Raw genomic sequence first — 19,335 nt, 5'->3', positions numbered from 1 at the left:
CGTCCATACCCAGTGGAGCGTCTGGGTCTGACAGGGAGAAAAAACAGCGGGCAATGAGTGTTTTCCCATGAGGCGAAGAGATCTACGGCAGCACGTCCGTATCTCTGCCAGATCTGCTCCACCAGCTGTGGATGCAGCTTCCATTCCCCATAGAGAGGGTTCCCTCTGGATAAAAGATCGGCCCCTCTGTTCAGAATTCCCGCTACGTGCGTTGCTCTGAGCGACAGAACTCTGGTGCTGCTCCACATAATTATGTCCCTGGCCAGTCTGTGTAACTGCAGGGACCTAGTGCCGCCCTGACGGTTGATATAAGCCACCACAGTGGAGTTGTCGGTCTTTACCAAGACGTGGCGACCCATCACATATGGCATGAAGTGCTTCAGAGATAGGAACACTGCGTGCAGTTCCAGCATGTTGATGTGAAGCCGCCTCATTCTCGGCGACCATATGCCATTCACCGCTCTGCGCATCATAGTTGCGCCCCAACCTGTCAGGGAAGCATCGGTCGTCATGGTAACCCTGGATGCTACGGTCCCCAGCGGGACGCCCGACGTGAGAACCGTCGGGTCTCTCCAGGGCTGAAGAGCCGCCATGCATGTCTGTGTCACTTTTACTCTGCGGCACAGATGACGGCGGGGACAGAGTCGCAGCGAGGCGACCCACCGCTGAAAGTCCCTCATCATCAGAAGCCCCAGATGGACCACTGAAATCACGGATGCCATAAGACCGAGGAGCCGCAGGCACAGTCTGATGTAACGACGTTTCCCAACTGAAAACGCGTCATGCACTGGGTGAATGACAGGATTCTCCCCTCTGATAGTGTGACACGATAAGAGAGGGAGTTTATTTTGAGACCCAAATACTCCGTGCATTGCACGGGAGTCAGGCGACTTTTGGCTTGATTTATCCTGAACCCGAGGTTGATGAGGTGGTTGATCACTGCCAGGGAGTAGCTGACTGCCTGCTCGCTTGACCGAGAGCAGATTAGATAATCGTCTATGTACGAAAATATTCTGATCCCGCGCATCCTCAGAGGGGACAGCGCCGCCTCCACACACTTGCTGAACACCCTCGGGGCTAATGACAGCCCGAACGGGATGGTCTGAAACTCGTAGGCTGCGCTCTGATAAGCGAACCTGAGAAACTTTCTGTGTGGGGGGTAAATGGAGATGTGAAAATAGGCGTCCGCGAGGTCGATGGTTACAAACCAATCCCCCGGACGGATGGAACGGCACAGTGCTTTGTGTGTGAGCATCCTGAATGTATATCTGCGTAAGTGTCTGTTTAACACACGCAGGTCCAGAATGGGGCGTAGTGATACGCCGTCTTTCTTTGGAATGAGAAAATAGCGCGAGTAGAAGCCCTGACGAACCTCCTCGTCCGGTACAACTCTGATCGCTTTTTTCTCTAACAGGGATGCTATTTCGTCTTTCAGGACGTGAGCTGAATCCCCGGTGGCAACCGAGGAGAGCACTCCGTTGAATCTCGGAGGTCTCGTGGCAAACTGCAGTCTGTAACCCTTGGAGATTGTATGCAAAACCCATGGAGAGACAGCGCATGCGCGCCACTGATCTGCCCGAGCAGAGAGAGGAGAAGCGTCGCTGCTGAGTGACGTCATCCCCTCTGCACTGCTGCGCTCGGCTCTCTTGTAAAGAGCGCGAGCTCCCTCTGCTGGGCGCAGAGGGGAGTGGCAGAGAGCCATTTGTGTTAATTTTTTTCTTTTTTGTGGGGGGCTTTCTGCCCTTGGCAACATGCCTGGCTGCAGAAAAGCTGTGTTTATTTTCTCTAATTCCCCCTGAACAACACTTTGTAACATGGGGCACAGCTGAGTGCTTGGTGACACTGATAACGTGCTGTGGAGTGTTTTGTGACACTGTGTCCTCCACCCCAAAATGTCTTCTCTCTGAACGTGAGAGGGAGAATTTAACATGCCTCCTGGTGAACTGGGAACTACAGGAGCATCTGAATCCTGGACAGAGAAGTTTGCCCTGGTGCCTGGAAACCTTCTCTTCAGAGGGGAGATGGTTAACAGTGGGGTTAGGTTGCCCGCTTTTTCTTGCTCTCCCCAGGGTGGGATGGACGATTTTTTGCAGCGGCCGCTGCAAAAGAGTGCTTCCCCCATGGTCTTGGGTTCTCCGCTTTGCTTTGCTGGGTGGATTGTGTGGCAGGTCTCCTTGAAGGCTTGGCTCCACCTTGCCGTACTCTCACTGCAGCAGCCGCAAACCCAGGTCTGGGTCCCTGTGGGGGGGTTTGGCTGGGCTTACGAGGCAAACAAAGGTTAAAAGCCTCTCCCTCCTGTTTTCTGAGGGTACTCGTCTCCCTCATCTTCTCCAAGGAGGGGCCAAATAGACCTTTTGTCGGGTCATAGGGCGCATCCATGATCTCGGCCTTCTGGGAGTCACTCAGGCCTGACAGGTTTAACCATAGGCCTCTTTCCCCTGAGACCGCCAGACCCATGACCCGACCACAACCTTGAACAGCACCTCTAGAGGAGCGCAAGATGAGATCGTTCACCACACAGATCTCATCCCATAGACTGGGGTTAGGTGTCCCCGAGTCCAGTTGACGCCCCATCTCCTCCAGGATTTCACCTTGGTACGCAGACAGCAGTGTAACCGCGTTAAGTGAGCACACTGACTGACCCGCATATCTGTACATCCTTTGGTAAATGGAGGCTGTGAGGCGGTCCATTTTACCTGGGAGCGAGATGTTTGAGGATGCTGAAACCGATCTGCGGTTAGGGTGGAGGTGGTAAGCCACTGAAGGCTCTACAGCTGGGGGTTCGGCCAGCCCCAGCTCACCCATGCCCTGCATCTCCAGCTTAGAGAAGCCCTTGGTGGGAAGCTTACTCTTAAATGGGCTGGACCAGAAACGGCTCATTTCTCTCATGCACACAGGGACGGCTGGTAAAAGTTGCTTTGCTGGTGGTAAAGCTGGTGGAAGCCTTTTACCGTCGTACAGGTCCCGTTCTGCTCCTTCTGAATCCTGCGCTGCAGGCCAGGGGATGTTCAGCTTTAAAGCCGCCCGTCTGCACACATCGTACAGATCACTATCCCCCGGGGAGGTGACTTCTGCCCCGCTTGGAGGCCTGGAGTGATGACCCGGGAAGGTCGAGTCCTCCTCCTCCTCCTCCATGTCCTCCAGTTCCAGGAGGTCGGAGTTAGCGTCACCCTCCGTTTCGTCGATGTCTGCATCGAGTTTCCCGCTGTCCATAAGGCCCTCAAACAGAGGAGGCATGGACGGGTACTCCTCTTCCATCACGTCCGCCCAGCTCTTAGAGGCTAGCGGCGGATGGTTTTCATCCGCCGCCGCAACGGCTGCAGGTGAGGAGAAGCAAGGGTCCTGGCTGTTAGCGACAGCCACCCTCAGCCGCCTCTCCAGGATCTTTTCCGGCATCGACGCGCAGTGCTGGCATCCCTGAGGGTCCGCCAGCGATGCCTGAGCGTGCTTAGCGCCCATACATGCTATACACATCGGATGAGGGTCCCGCCCAGAGATAGATGCCCCGCATGACGCTGGACACGGGCGGGATACAACCTCTTTAGCCTTCGGTTCCGAACCTTTGGCAGGGGAAGGAGCCGCAGACATGACTGTAGATAAAACACGGAGCTCGTCGCTACACGTTAGCTCTTTACTGATATAAAGTCCGTTCGCCACAACACGTTAACCGGACTCTTATGCTAGCGATACCCTGCTAGCCAAAAACCAAGCCCACCTTTACGTGTTAGCTATGCTGACACAAGCGCACTCTATTCCGTTAATTAAAACGGAGCTGGTGGGTGGAGCCACGGACACGGCTCAACCTGTCTGTCTCAGACAGACGTGATGTCATTGGAGCTTCCGTAGTTGGTCACGCCAAGGCGATTCCCATAGTGAAACACCGAGCGAAGTTAGAAAAAGAACACACATTTAATCTTGGAGTCATTTGACAAATTTGTCAAAGGAGCTCTGGCCAACACTCAGCGCCATGGTCTACAGGTACGACTCTGTCCTCGCCTCGGTTTTCAAGAATATCTTCATTAATTGGCTGAAACTGGAGCAGCTTCTCTTTCTTTTCCAAAGAATGCTCTGAAAATTGAAATAGTCTTCACATGAAAAATACATGAAGATTTTCCAGGAATCTATCAATGTTTCTGGTAGAAGTATGCACATTTTAATTTAATACAAATACAGAACTGAAAAGTGCATTTTTAGAAATTTAACTTTATTGATCTCACAATGGAGAAATTTAACTCATTCATTTGGGGAGCAGTGGGCTGCCACTGTGCAGTGCCTGGGAAGCAGTGTGGGGTTAAGAGTTTTGCTCAGAGAGTCAGAGTGGCGGCTGTGGGGATCAAACCGGGTACTTGAGACCTACTCTGAGCACAAGCGCAATTCTCTAACCACTAGGCCAACACTTCCCCAACTTTTATTTATCTCCCTATAGTGCAATACAGATAAATTGAATCCTTCACAGTCAATCAGATGCAACACACAAATATTTGTGGTTGTTAAATGATAATATGTGTAAAGGTTGGAAGGCTTTGGGTAGCTTTGCTCTAAAATAGCTGTTAAATAAAATCAAGTAAAAGTAAAATACCTGAAATCAAAACCAAACAGGAATAAAATGTTTGGCATTATTAAACCAAGACAAAAACTTACACATACAGAAAGAATCAACCTTAGCAGTGGGAGGAAATAAAAAGGGAAAGACTAGCAGCTAAATAGAAGAATAAGAGAGGATGGTGATGAGGTGGTGGAGGGGGCTGTATTTATAGACAACAAGTGATGGGATGCTCTCGTTAGAGCGCGGCCCACTGAGTCAGATCACAGACGCCCTGCCGAAAGGTCATGTGACCACATTACACACTCCAGCGCTCTGTGAAAGCAACAGAAAGGGAGTAAGTTCTGTAGGAAGGCATGGCTGGAGAAGAAAAGAGCGTCAGAGATGAAAGAGGAAGAACGAGGGCGAAAACTACAAGTGAACCCTGACTGTGCCTGATGCCCCTTTGTAACTAAGCAGTGTACAAACAAACTCTTTTCTTTCTCGACCCTCTGTCATTTAGAGTACGTGTCCTGCTATTTGGGCTATGACCTCAATTACTAAACACTATCACAAATTTGTTTTGTAAGTCGTCATGATAAAAACACTCTCCTCAGGCGACCACGGACCAGTAGGTGAAGCTCATTTAGAGATCTTTCTTTTTCTAACAGTCTAATCACTTTGAATGATGCTACTGTTTCGTTCTACCATAGGCCCCAAAACTGATTTTGAAAGAGGATGTTCAAAGCGAAACACAATCCCCGCTACTTTTGTAGTTTTCACCCATCAGAGGTCACGGTTGTAATCCTCCAGATATCACACCTAGGAGCCAACAAACTGACCCAGAAATGTAAAGGCTGAAACTTGAACATCATGTCTTTATTCTAGAAACACTAAAATGAGGTCAAAGGATGTGTAAGAAAGAAACAAAACAAAAAACGATTTACAGGAAACATCCCATTTGAGTTTTTTCACATCCAAGCGTCGGTGGGATTGGGTCTGTTTGCGTGTTTCATCTTAGTGGGATAGTATCTACCGCATATAATTTTGATTAACTTTAATCAGAGATCTAAATCTTCTGATTTAGAGTCTTTCCAATCTTAAATTTCTTCTCCATATTTGCTCTACTAAAGTTAGATTTTTTTTGTATGTATATTGTCTCTGCATGAAAAATATACATTTGAATTTTAGTTTTCTAATAAAAACATTGCTTAAAACATTATCTAAAGTAAAAAATCTTAAAAGTGTGGTCTTTTTTAAATTATGTTCCCTTGTGAACATTGATCTTATTCTTGCTGTTTGTTAATTTAATATTCTCTAAAACAACTTGGTTCAAAAAGAGTTACATACAAATGCCTGGGTTATTTTTATATTCAGTTATTTTATATTCAGTTTAATTGATAAATATCTTTTTAATCCTAATGGAAAATCAAATGTTGAATAAAAAGTATCAATAATTTTTCTTCTTCTTCACAACTGTGTTGTTTTTTTCTTGGTTTATTTAATAATATATAGCGCTATGAGGAAACATTCAGAATTGTGGTGGTAACGTGTCAATATGAAAAAAAAAATGAAATACTTTTGCAAGACAGGGGGAAGAAAAAAAGCCAGCAGGGTACTGCACAAAAGAGCATATAGGTGTACAGAACAACATGACACCAAAAGCACTAGGAAGTCATCTTGGTGTGCAGATTATCAGCCCATACAGGCCTGAGGATGAGCACAACCGCACTTAGAGACACAGAAGCTTGCTGCACAATAACACCACATTAAAGAGCACATGTATGGACAGGTGAGCATTGTGCAGGGTCTCCATCTCTTTTAAGCTGTTCTACTTCAAACACCACCCTGCATGAAGACGAACCCGGGGCCTCAGTGCTGCAAACAAAGGTGGTGCTGCAAGTGACGCACACTCAAAGATAGATACGTAGCACAAAAAACAGCTGTAGAAGATTTCAAACGCTCAGAACATTGCATGCTCTACAGTTGCATTCTTTTTTGCAGCTAGATTATTCATGTGGGTCAAGTTTGTTTTTATGACACATTTAAAAGGGAGAACTATTTTTTGTATTGACCAAAGTTATGCATAAGCTTATCAAAACCAAATAAAGAATTTGTTCATTGAACATTTAAAATACCACAGATAAAAGAAAGGAGGGAAAACAACTCCCAAACTCCCAGGGAGAAAAAAATCAGTTACTTTAGCAGCTGTAAGACCTATGGGCATGGATTAAAAATGAGTGTAAAAAGATTTTATAGCAGCAGGATAATTTCAAAATGAAGAACTCATACAAGTTTCTATGTACAAAGGATCATACATTTCCTAGATCTGTTTATCTTTTCCCTTGGTTTATAGTATATTTGTCTCCAAGCTAGGGTCTATCTGTGTTAAATGTTCCTTCCAGCTCAACTTTTATATTTTCCTTCCATCACAATTGCTCCGAATTTCCTTTGAATGCTGGTCATTTCAGCATCCCTGCTTTTTCTCCAATAACGCCAAACATAATGTGCCATTTACCTAAGCAAAATCAACAGTCCCTACTGGTGAAAGAGCAAAATTAGGATTTCAAATAATTGTTGCACAACTAATTTAAAAAACGAATTGGTTCTTAATTTTTTTTCTACATCCAAAAAAAATCCTAACTCTTCTCAAAGTTTTATTTTTTGAACAGCTAAGACAAAATATATATTTAGAGATTTTTTAAGTGCGGAACATTCAAATGTTATAATCCATTTAATAAGAGTCACAGTTTCTGCACAAAGGATCAATTTCTCTTTTACTGGAAAAGATCCAAAAGAAATCTACTGTACTGCAATTTCAAGCTTTTAAAACCCATTTTGATATTTTAAATGCCAAGCCATTATGAGAACATGGTTTATTTGTCTGTCATAGGTAATTAGTTTAGATTTCATTTAGTCAAATATGCAGTAAATAGAAATTATATAATTAATATAATGATATAATATTAATAAATAATTTAGCAGACAAGCTATTGCTCCACTTTTGATATATTACGAATTCTACAACAGTTCCAAAAGTCTAAGGCTATGTAAAAACTTGTTGCAAAGATATAGTAACCTATATAGGGAATATATAGGGGAGTGTTGGCCTAGTGGTTTAGAGAAGTCTGCTTGTGCTCTGAGGTTTCAAGTACCTGGTTCGATCCCCTCTGGGTTACCTGATTGCAGCCCACTGCTTCCCAAGGGCATGTGTCAAAATGCACAGAACGAATGTCTCCATTGGGGTACAATAAAGGGATTTACATATATTACTCTCCACCATAAATTTGCCTATTTCACTGAAACTTATCCAGAGCTAAAGACAAGCCATTAGTAACATCTATCCCAGTTTGTGTGGGTTATTTTTATGTTTTCTTTTTCCACCACTAGATCGTGCCCTGTCCTCGTTTGGGCCTCCTCGCACACCTGCGGCTCATTGGGTCATCACCAGAGGAGTATTTGAGCAGCGGGCTGTCACTACCTGGACGCCAGAGTGTTTGCCATTATTGGGTACTCTAGCCAAACTCAGATTAGCTGAGTCTAACCTTTAGCCTTGTCTTTCTGAGACTAAGCTTGCTTTGTCTTTGTTCTCTGGCAGGAAGCCATCCTGATCCACTGGATAAACCTGGACCTTCTACCCCACCTGGAAGGATAAACTGAGTCACAACTGAGCAAGGGGAAACCCCCACATGAGCCGTTCAAGTCCTGTTCAGGAAAACCCGGTGACAGTCCGCTCCTTTGCTCCTCTGGACCCAACGTTAGTCTGCCTGTCCGCTCTCCAACGAGTTCTTTCATCTCTGGATAAATCCCCACAAACTGGATCCGAAGATTAACCAAGAGTGCCCCAAACGTGAGTGCCTCTCCTGCAAATTACAAGCCTCAGTCAATTTTACTACAGTCCCTGAACTGATCATTGTTATCTCCCCTTCAGAGTTTCCGGTTCCGGTTCACCAGTCCGCACAGGTCCAACAGTGTTACCCAGCTATTTATCTCTCAGTCTGTGTTTTTTGTAAACCACAATAAACCTTTTAACTGTTTCCATTGGCTTCTGAGTTTGTTTGTTTGTAGGTTGTATCTTTATTAAAAAAACCCACTAAGGTTGATTACACTTTTATGTGTTTAACCCACATACACAATGACTGCAGAAATGAGCTTTCAGTCAGAGTACATTATTGTTTAGACTGGTTGTTGCAGTTGGATTAGGATGTTAGCCATTCCCTGTTAACTCCTCCTCACTAGTCTGGGCAGATCCTGGTCCTAACATAGCAGGGAACGAGATGGAGCCAGATGAAAGAATATGAGACATAACATGGGTTCAGTCCATGAGATTCATAGAAGCCAAAAGGTCAGAGACAAAGAGAACCTTCCTTCTCTCCTTCTCCTCACCATGCATGTTCCAACCGCTAACACCAGTCAACCATTTGCTCGTTCCCCCCTTCTCTCCCATCTACAGGGACCATTGACTTAAGGTCTATTGTGAGAACACTAGTTGCCCTCCTTCTTGTCTGTTATAGTCTTACAACTGACCCAATCACCTGTCTTCTAGAGATGTTTTAGGGTCACAGGTTCAAAATAAGGTGACTCAACTGTGAACAGAAGGCGGTACACTCCTTCAAATCAATTTATCCTCCCTCGATCACTGTTTTTTATTTCTCTCTCTCCTTCCTCCTCCCCCACTCAATCATCCTCCTTCTGGCTTTCCTTTCCATGTATGAGTGACCCACCGTCTCAGCTCTGATTAGCATACTGTCCCAAGGCAGGGAAAACATGCAGGCTAAAGGTTGATGGGGGCCCCTTTAACAACACAGGATGGTAAAGCTTCAAGTTTCTAACTCTAGCCATCCACTTATTTGGGTGGGATGGAACATGGGTTCCTGGTTCCAGAAAGCAGGGAGCAGAGTAATTCATGTAAAATTATTCCTTTTTTGTTAGTAGAAATGCACAACTGGGAAGGTAATCAAAACTTAAACAGTGCATGTGAAGTCTGGCATCTGTCAAAAATGTGTTCTGTTTGAAATTCAATACAGTATGGCTCCCTTTTAGGAAGAAACTAGTTCAATGGGGAAAAGGAAACAATTTTGAACTCTACTTTGCATCATCAGAATCATTTTGGGTCATTTTTTTATTGTATGAGATACATGTGCACAATTTCATCTCTTTGCATTTGCACTGTCAATGTCATCAAAATGTATTCAAACATGTTGAACTGTTACAGCAAAAAAAAAAAAGTATTTCACAAGTATTTTTAGTGATAAACACTTTGAACGGTATGAAAAATAAAAAGGAAAATAATATATTAAATTTTTATTTTTTTTCTGCCCCATTGGTCAATACTTTCAAAAACCAACGTATCACTGTACCCACTGTAAGTCATTTGATATTTCTCTACAAGGTTACCTGAACATGATTTTGTAAATACCTATACCTAAAACTCTTTAGATGCTATTCTATCCTATCTAATCAACATTATCTAAAAATATCAAAGTATTTAAGACCAGACCTTCAACTGGGCTATTCTGGTATGATGATGACATTTGATCTAAACCAGTCATTTGAAACTCAGTTGAATGTTTTTGGATTCTGGGCCAACGCATGATTTCAGTTCTTTTTTTAAAATACTTGATGAGAGTTCCATACTGCCATAAACTAAAAAGTGTATATTAGTTAAATTCCTCTACATTGTATACATTTAACAGGCTGTCTACCCAAAAACTACCCTAGAAAGGACAATGTAAACTCCTCTCAGTGTTCTGCAAGTTATTTGACATCTTGTGAATTGTAAATGGCTACTGCAGATTGAAAATAAAAAATGTAGTGCATTGATATTCCAATAGGAGATTAACTGAGTCCAATGTGAAATAAGTATTTGAAAGGATGATATCTGCTTTTGCAGTAAGGAATGGGCATTTTGTGTGTTGCAAAATGGTTGCATTGACTCCCAAAATGCCTCATACATAGAAGGATGCAAGATACTCAAAAGTATTGTATACCATTTGGAAAATGTGATCAAATGCTGAGTACAAGTTGTAACATAATGTAGCAGGTGTATACTGTAAATGGTAATTGGTTATTTACTGTAAGCAGGATAAATTTCTGACCCAATAAACCTACATGGCAGTTGTTCATTTTGAGAATCTCTTCTGTCATTTGAAATAGAAACATAGACATGATAAAGTCCTTGGACATTGATTTGGTGCAAAACTTTATCCCTGATCTGCATCCACATTAAAAACCATTTTCCCTTTTTTTCATCCTATTACAGTTATGAAGCATCACAATAAGATCGTAATGAAATACACAACATTTGTGATTTCTCAACAGCACCTCCAGAGAAGATCCACGGCTTTTTTCAAAACACCATTAATACCAATCAGTCTGCCAGTCAAACACTTCCAAAGAAAATATTTATCTATATGTAATCAATGTAAATGTTGAAGATACCCCAGTATCCCCCAGTGGTTATAGTGGTGAAGCCAAAGCACATCCAGTAAGAGACAGGACAACATTGGGAAATTGGAAATTAAATGTATCCAGTATAAATTAGAACTAGTTAAGCGACTACTTGGATACAGTGACTGTATCCTAGCCAACTCCCATATCAGCTTCTTGGATTAGTTGAAGCACTGACTTGAGCTGCAATCAGATTTTCCAACTTCCTCCTCTTTGGATCCACTAAATATGGTAAACACTTAAAACCTCACAATGCACTTCATCTGACTCTAAAAACATGCCACATCGAGTGTTTGAAACACCCGAAAGGACCTCACATCGTCGCTAGATGAGCATCCAATGTAGACTTTCGACGCTCGAGACACAAAACATGAATGTGCAGATGCACTATTAAAAGTTTTGTGATTACAATTACTTTCTCCTGTCTCTTTCTTATTCTACTTATGTCCTTGAAAATCCATAGTTAGGTAGTTTAACAAAAAACACTTGAGTGTTATGGACTTCCCATTTAAATAGGATGTTTTGTACTTTAACCCTTCCTTAAAACATAGCACAGCTTTATCCCTGACATCTCCAATCACAATCTCCAATACCCCCTAAAAACTGTCACTTATTTACTAAAAGGTTCCTTTTTGTAGGCATTTGGTTGTATTGTACTTACAGCTGTCAAGCTAAAATGATTCTGCAAACCATTGCTCCCTAACATTATGTCACATAAACCCCAAAAATAGACTAAACTTTTTAATGTGATGTAAAAAGATTTTTCCCAAGGTACTTTGCATGTATTTTTATTTTTATTTTATTTTTTTCATAAAACCAGAGCTGGTTTTCCCATGGATCATTGCTGCTGCATACATTTGGACTGCCCTTGACTTACCATTCCATGACCACAGTCAGTCCCATCAGCCAGAGGCATGTGCTGGGTGCGACAGCCTTTGTGGTCCCCCTCTGCACTCGTACACCACAATCTTTTGCATTGTTTCTGTGATGATAGAAAAGTAGTTTATCTAGCAATAAAACCTGGATTGAGCAGTGAAAATCTTTTAAAACTAAAATCTAAAACACTTCATCTGTATCTACTGGCGCCAGATTAATTTGCTAAAATGATTGTCGCTAGGACTTCATTTAGTGGCCCTTTGGCTTTTGGGTTATGTAACTGTCAGGTTTTATTTCAGTGTTTTGGTCATTTTTCTGTCTGTAGAATTTTGTATTTAGTCAATTTCTGTTAGTAACTGCTTTAGTTTTTACCATGTTTCTCTGGATTTCCCCCAAAAGAACCTGAAAAAAAGTCACTTCTCTTTCCTGGTTTGTTAAATTTCAATCAGAGCTAAAAAAAAAAACACACAAAAAAAACAGAAGATTGAGCATCTTAACTTCCTCCCTGTTTTTAAAACATGCATCTTTTAGTTTAGGAAATAAATGTGTGGTATAAAAACTTTATAAAGGAATATTTTAATAATCAATCTGTATTATGGCATTATTCAAAGGTATAGTGGAGGATGTTCTTTTTCCGAAAGGACTTACCGGTGGTGAGTCTGACATTGTGGAAAAATTGCAAATCTTCTTTTGGAAAGTAAACTTGTAAACAGAGCGTGCACAACGTGAAATGGGTTTGTGCACGCTCTGTTTAAAGAGCGTTTCTTAAGCGTTCCCTCTCAGGAGTGGGTACAGGGTTCTGCATGTGCATTTTTTTTTTTTTTATTAGGGAGAGTGGGTCTTTTCAAGAAGAACTAATAAGGTATTTTTTTAAATAATTAAACACAAAGCTGATGTCCCCAAACTGATTCTCCATTTACATTGTTTAAATAACTTTTTGGGAAATACCTTCTATCAGAAATAAACTTATTTGTTCAAGTTAAATAATCTTCATTTGAAGAACACCAGAGATATGTATTTTTTTGGGCTTTACCTATCTCCTTCCAACATCTTCTTTTAGTATTATTTTATTTCTTAATTATATTAGATGTCAACTTACCATATAGGGACAAATTTGAGAACCAGGACCAAACATCAGTTCACATTGCCTGTTGGCATTGTAGATCTGACCAGGAAGGAGAGTCGGAAGCTCGTATGTTCTGCCGACAGGCTCATCCAGGAGGCACTCCCCGTATCCAGTGCTGACAGACAGGAAGAATGTACATCAAAAGAAAGGAAAGAGAGAATCACTAAGCCTCCCTATAGTTAACATGAAATGTAAATTCATAGGGGAATTTCAAGGTAACAGAGTTTTCTATGACCCTGAAAAGCATGAACATCCCAGTGTTATCTCTATTATAAAGGCCGGGTAAACATGTCAGTGTCATTGCGGGTGATGATCACCCTTTAGACGTGTTTCCTCTGTGGGTGGTCCGGACAGTTACCTAAAGAGAATAACTCTTTAAAGTCTATTTGTAAATATTGATTGTATTAAACCTAGACTATTAAGAAAATTGGGTGAAAACAGTCTTTTATTGCAGAGCTAACAGGAGTTAGACTCTGACATCAAGTGTGATCCTGAAGGCATTTGTTAAGTGACATAAATGAATGAATATTATTGTATAATAACAGATTGTGCTGTAAATCAGCTCCGCCCTGGAGTACAAAAGCACAGCTGGACTGAATTTATATGCGCCATAAGCCGACAGTACATGTAAAATCATCAGCCTTCACCTCTATGAAAAAGCACCCGTCAAACATCCGAGCAAAGTGAGCCGAGCCACAAAGGCCTCTTCTTTTTTTTTGTTTACTCTGGGGGGAAAAAAGGAAACGCCGATGAGACCTACATAGATGAGCAATTACACATGTCTGCTTTGACAAATCTCAATCTGGAATGAGAGGCTAAAACACCTGCTTCACAAAGCAAGCAGCTGATGTGACAGGCCAATAATTATCAGGGATTATCCAGGGCTACAGTCACTTTGTTTCTTTGTCCTTTCATTTCCAGCAGTGAGTTACAGCATGACACTGCACCATATGATGCCTGCCAGTGTGAATGGACTGTATATGAGGAATAAATCAGTAGTGGAAGGTGCTGTTAATGAAAGATAGAGGGCGGCTTGTTAGAGTCTAATACAGGTGCTTCCATTCTGCAGTGTCTTTTAGCAGCTTGTCATTTAGGCGTCCTGACCCATGATGAATATATCCAAGATCATCTGAGACAGAAGGGGTCATTGTGGTCGTTTTTTGGGGGAGATATGACCATAAAGAAGACGAACACTCGCTTTCTCACTCTAATTTGGACATTTTAATGAGTTTTATGACCAACTACCAACTTCAGCAATAACTTGTGCAATATATAATGTGCAATTATTATTTTATTTAATTTCTTCAGTGCAAGACCTAAATAGATAAATACCCTGTGCAATAACTCTGTATAATAATCCTGCTTTAAAAAAAAATGCATTGTATATGCATTGTATATACCGCATAAACTACACCTTTTCTTCCTTTGGCACCTTCTTCTTCTCTTTGACTATTTGAGACGATGTAATGAGTGCGTTTCTCCACTGTGAGATCAATAAAGGTAATCAATTAATTAATCAATTGAAAAAAATAAATAAATCTGTTTATGTCCAGCTTAACAGATCCTGATCAGCTGGTTTGGGAAAATCAAAACAAAAAAATATTTTTCTGGTGAGTGATCTTGCTATGCCTGAGCCTTTATATATATTAACCACTCCATTCTTTGGCATGAGTGCTGCTAAGAGTTAGCTAGCGTTTATATCAGCTGTGCTATTAAAATAAGGCTTTTCAGCACAAATGTTTAGTGTAAGATTTTATACACTTTGTCATTAATAAAACTGCTTGACAGGCGGTATGAGGGGCTTTATTTGGTTTTATCTAGCATCATTTTCTTTAACTTTGACCAAATATTGCCACTATGATCTTATCAGTACAATGCACTTTTCCTCACGTGTGGTCAATTCAATTTAATTCATTTTTCACACATAAATCAAGCAGCCATGTTTTGAAGATACTTATTTTTCTCGGCAACCTCTCCAAATGAAGAACTATTGATCTTTTTTTTTCTTCTTCTTCTATTTTTGCAGCAATGGACAAATTAACTCAGAGCTCTACAATGTAAAATGGAGGTCTTGGCTTCTTCGAGGAGAGTCTTTTCTAATGCCAGGTTTAATTTGCTCAACCCTAAACCTCAAAAGACAAATTTGCAATTTTCCAACATCAATTCTGTGAATACTCTCTCATAGAATGACAGACAATTTTTCTAAAATTGTCTTATAACTGACCATACTGTAGATTGAAGGGCAGCTGCAGTTGCTTCTTTTAAAATTATTTCTGTACTTTTCTTTTCATTGTGAGAACAGCACTCTGATATTTGCATTTTACTTCTGTTCCTTAGATTCTTTTGGCCTGAATAAACCAACGCAGAGCCAGAAAAATAATAAATAGCTTCTTTATGTCACATTGTAATACTCCAATACAACAGGACACTTTTCATCAACTCTCATGTGTGGGAAAGTGATGCACATAATTACAGGAAGAGTGAAATAAAGGGAAGAAGAGGAATCCTTCAGCCTATGGGGAGAAAATGTTGAAGAGGTACTGAAGCCTAGAACTTAATTGGCTTTTTATTGATACTGGCTTTCCAAAACACTGACATACTTAACCAGGTCAGCTCTCCAAACAGGAGTGGTACTGTAGAAATGATGGGTGGAATCAAAGCTCCTTTTTTGTTTAAGATTAGGTGTAGAAAAACCAAAAAGGTTTTCTAACAATAGCTACTTTTACACCATACAGTCCTATTCAGTCAATTGTGGAATATGCATGGTAATAAAGCTCATTCGGTAACATAAATGTACAACTTAAAACATAATTAAAATAAATGTTGAACATACTTTTTTTTTTTATTATCTCCACATTTGTTTACTCAATTCTAATCCTAAATGTTTGTCTCATAAGCTCAAACTGAAAAATAATTATAATGAACATAGATAGAACTTTTTGGTTTTAACTATACATCTTTTTTTACTTAGTAGGTTGTGTTAGTGAAATTTATTCACTTTTTAGCAGAATCCTAATTTTTTTTAAATGACTTTACTTGTCAGGTTCTGAGCAACAATTGAAAGATTTCAAAATACTCCATTGATTCTCTTTTTTTTGTAACACACTTATAATACACCAATAGAAATAAAAGAGGGTGATGAGGATTCTCCTCACGTTTTGCAGACTGCTCTGACCACTCAATGCTAAGTTCATTACTGATGGGAAACTATGCAAAGTGCAAAAACAAGTTTGATCCAACCAGACTAAAGATCCATCTGTTTAACCAAAATGTTTCCTTTGAGAAACAGAGCCTCCACATCAACCACTGGAAGAGGAGGGGAGGATAAAAAGGTCACGTCGAGGGAAGATCTTGACAAATGGCATTTCACTCTTAAAAAGGAAGTCCTTTAGCAGACTCATTGATGACGCCGACGATGTGAGTAAACGGGAGGCTAGCGAGAGTGTTATGTCCTGGTTCAGTGGAGAGCTGTCTAAAGAAGTGGAGCAGATCTACGTCTCAGGTCAGCTGAGGCAGAATACCCCCCACCAGACACACACACACACACACACACCCACACACACACACACACACACACACACACACAGACACACACACACACACACACACACACACACACACACACACACACACACATCCTAGATTTAAACAGGAAATACTCTTTCAACACCAGGCAATAACAACTCCACACGGTTTATATTGCGCCGACCTGTCTTAAAGTCCTGATGGAGACATAGGATCTATTTGTATTGTGAACTGCAGCCGAAGGTCCTGCCACAGGAATAAAAAACAAGTTTGTTCTGCTTGAGAAAACCTCTTTTGTTCCAAATATTCAGGGATTTGGAAAAGTATTCATACCCTTCCAACCTGGTCTTGATGTTATTATGTTACAACCAAAAACTTTTTTCTATTCTATGCATATATTCTATTTTAGAGAGTGTGAACTGTGCTATGGTGAGCTGTTTAACAACCTTTGCTCTGACACCTTTAATTAAAAACTATATTTCCTACAGAAAACATGCAGTCTGCAGAGAGCAATGTCCCTTAGAGTGTTAAAGGTAAGATGTTTGAGAAAAAGTTTGGATACAGAAAGCCCACATTCTTATCTTAACTAAATAATACTACTTCAGCGATAGTTTCAAGGTGATACTTTATTGTACTGTTGTGCTGTTCTTTTTACATCTCGTCGCAGGTGATGAAGCAGGCTGAAAATGTTTTATGATTATCTCCTTCTATCTCCTCTTTCTTTCATATTTTCTCCTTTTTTTTCTGTTTTTCCTCTTCTGTTCTATTACATTGCAGTGTCCACATAATCTGTAAAACTCTCTGCATAATTATAATAAAGCAATTTATATGCATTAAACAAGCTGAACACTATGGCGATAGCCGTACTGCTCTAACCTGACTCCGCCAGATGGATTTGCTCCGCATATCCATCTGGAAACCTTCCGTTGAAGTAATTTTGGGAAGGGGCGAAAATACTGGTTAGCTGATTGGCCTATGTTGGTGATAGACGGGCCAAATAAACCAATCAGATCAACGAAGCATATGACGTACTAACAGAGCGACGACGAAGAGGAGCCAATTGATAGATCAAACTCTTGCCGAAACCAGTCGGGAGAAGAGTTAAAACATCTTTTCCTCTGAGAAAAGCCTCCAGAGCAGTGTTTTGCTCTTCTTTCAGTGAAGAAATACTCTGTAATTCCGATAAAACTTGCTCGATAGCCACGCTAACGCTAGTTTCATCGGCTGAAGCCGCCATGTTCTTTAGACTGAACTGTCGCGCTTTTCGTTGCGTCACACCTCAACCTGCCTCAAAGCCAACGCTGATTGGATGTTCATTGGTGAACGGCTCCAAATTTTCTTTAACGGAGACCAGAGTAGCCAGACTGATCTGCGAGTGAAACCTTGAAAGCTCGCGAGATCAGGATGGTCTCACAAGGCTAGTACTGCTCCACTTGTGAAAGTAAAATCTGTTGGGGTTTTTGGCATCAAGACAATTATTCTAATTGCTACATTGCCAGACAGGACAATGTTTAAAAAAAAAAAAAAAGTTTGGCTCATCTCTAGTCCTTCATCCACATTTGTTTTGTCATCTCCATGGCTTGTAGTTTACATCAACTCTAAGGTTTTTTTATATTGGCTTTCTTCATGCAGTTTTGCACAAAAGTCTGAAAGAATATACAATCAAAAGAAGCCCCTTTATAGATTGTTTTATTATACATACCTGTAGATCTCTGCACTCCTCTGGAGTAACCATGGGCCTCTTAACTGTTTCTTAGAAAATGCTCTCCCTGCCTGCCTGTCTGTTTAGCTGAATAGCCATGCATTGGCAGGTTGTACGAGCGCCGTTCCATTTCCATCTCGACAAATGGCTTAAAGTGAGCTTTGTGAGATTTACAAAGCTTTTGATGTTATTATACAACCAAACCTTGTTTTAAAATTCTCCACAACATTATCTCTGACATGTCTGCTTTGTATTTCTTTCTCCATGATGCTGTTTGTTCACTAACGTTTTCCAACAAACCTCTGAGGTCCTCACAGACCAGCTGGATTTAAACTGTTTAAATTAAACACAGATGGGCTGTATTTACTAATTAGGGGATTTCTTAAGGCATTCAGAACCCTTTTTTTTTTTAAGATTCCTTATCAGACAAAAGAAAGCACCATATAAATAGATTTATATGTTTTTAGATTTGGGACACACTATAGAATTTCAGAAGGGGAAAGAGAAGCTGGATGTACATACTCTAGAAACTCTGTGATGTACTTGCGACTGCACTTGGACCACGACCAAGGATTGGTGTCGTAGTTGAGGGTAGGAGCCATGACGTGATACTGGTGCTTCATGCCTGCCTCTCTACACTTGGGATTGTCATCATGAGGCATGTTGAACCTGATGTAAAGAAATGAAAAAGAATAAAAGAGAAAGTCATTAAAAACATCTTATTGCTATGATTTGAACATTTTACCTTTTTATTGTTGTTGTTTTTTTTTTAATGATCCTGAATAAATAAACATTCTATAAATAAACCTGCTATCTCCGAAACATTCCCAGTGTTTTTTCAAGAATTAAATCATCACTATTTAAAAGGGAGGACAGAGTTTTGATTCAACTGAAAACAGGCCAGTAGGGGGAGCAGCTTTTTATGCAAACTGTCACTTTCTATTGATCAGCATCTATTAACCTCACCATGCTGTTGAGGGCCACCTCAAGCTCACCCCTCTGAGGCCAGAGCTCACCATTTCACATTCCCAGAGGGCTTACAGCAGAGAAGAGGTAAGGGTGCTAATTTGAACACATACATATGCTTATTTAGTTGAAAAAAAAAAAATATATATATATTTTGTTTTAATTTTT

The 19,335-nt window shown here is 41.0% G+C and overlaps 1 protein-coding gene across 1 annotated transcript in view; it reads right to left on the bottom strand.

Annotated features, from left to right (window-relative positions):
- LOC119799131 (A disintegrin and metalloproteinase with thrombospondin motifs 20) overlaps positions 1–18,864 on the bottom strand; it is a 103,359-nt gene extending 84,495 nt beyond the window's left edge. Inside the window, exons 1-3 of the mRNA XM_038308911.1 lie at positions 18,724–18,864; positions 12,948–13,089; positions 11,850–11,954 (exon numbers count right to left, since the gene is read on the bottom strand). Of these exons, the coding sequence (XP_038164839.1) occupies positions 11,850–11,954; positions 12,948–13,089; positions 18,724–18,863 (387 nt within the window). The 5' untranslated portion in view covers position 18,864. The remainder of the gene's footprint in view (positions 1–11,849; positions 11,955–12,947; positions 13,090–18,723) is intronic.
- Positions 18,865–19,335: the final 471 nt, after the last annotated feature.

This window comes from Cyprinodon tularosa, unplaced genomic scaffold (assembly GCF_016077235.1).
Source record: "Cyprinodon tularosa strain WSP-4 unplaced genomic scaffold, ASM1607723v1 ctg65, whole genome shotgun sequence".
NCBI classification, from domain to species: Eukaryota; Metazoa; Chordata; class Actinopteri; order Cyprinodontiformes; family Cyprinodontidae; genus Cyprinodon; species Cyprinodon tularosa.
This window is presented reverse-complemented; position numbering and strand designations above follow the sequence as displayed.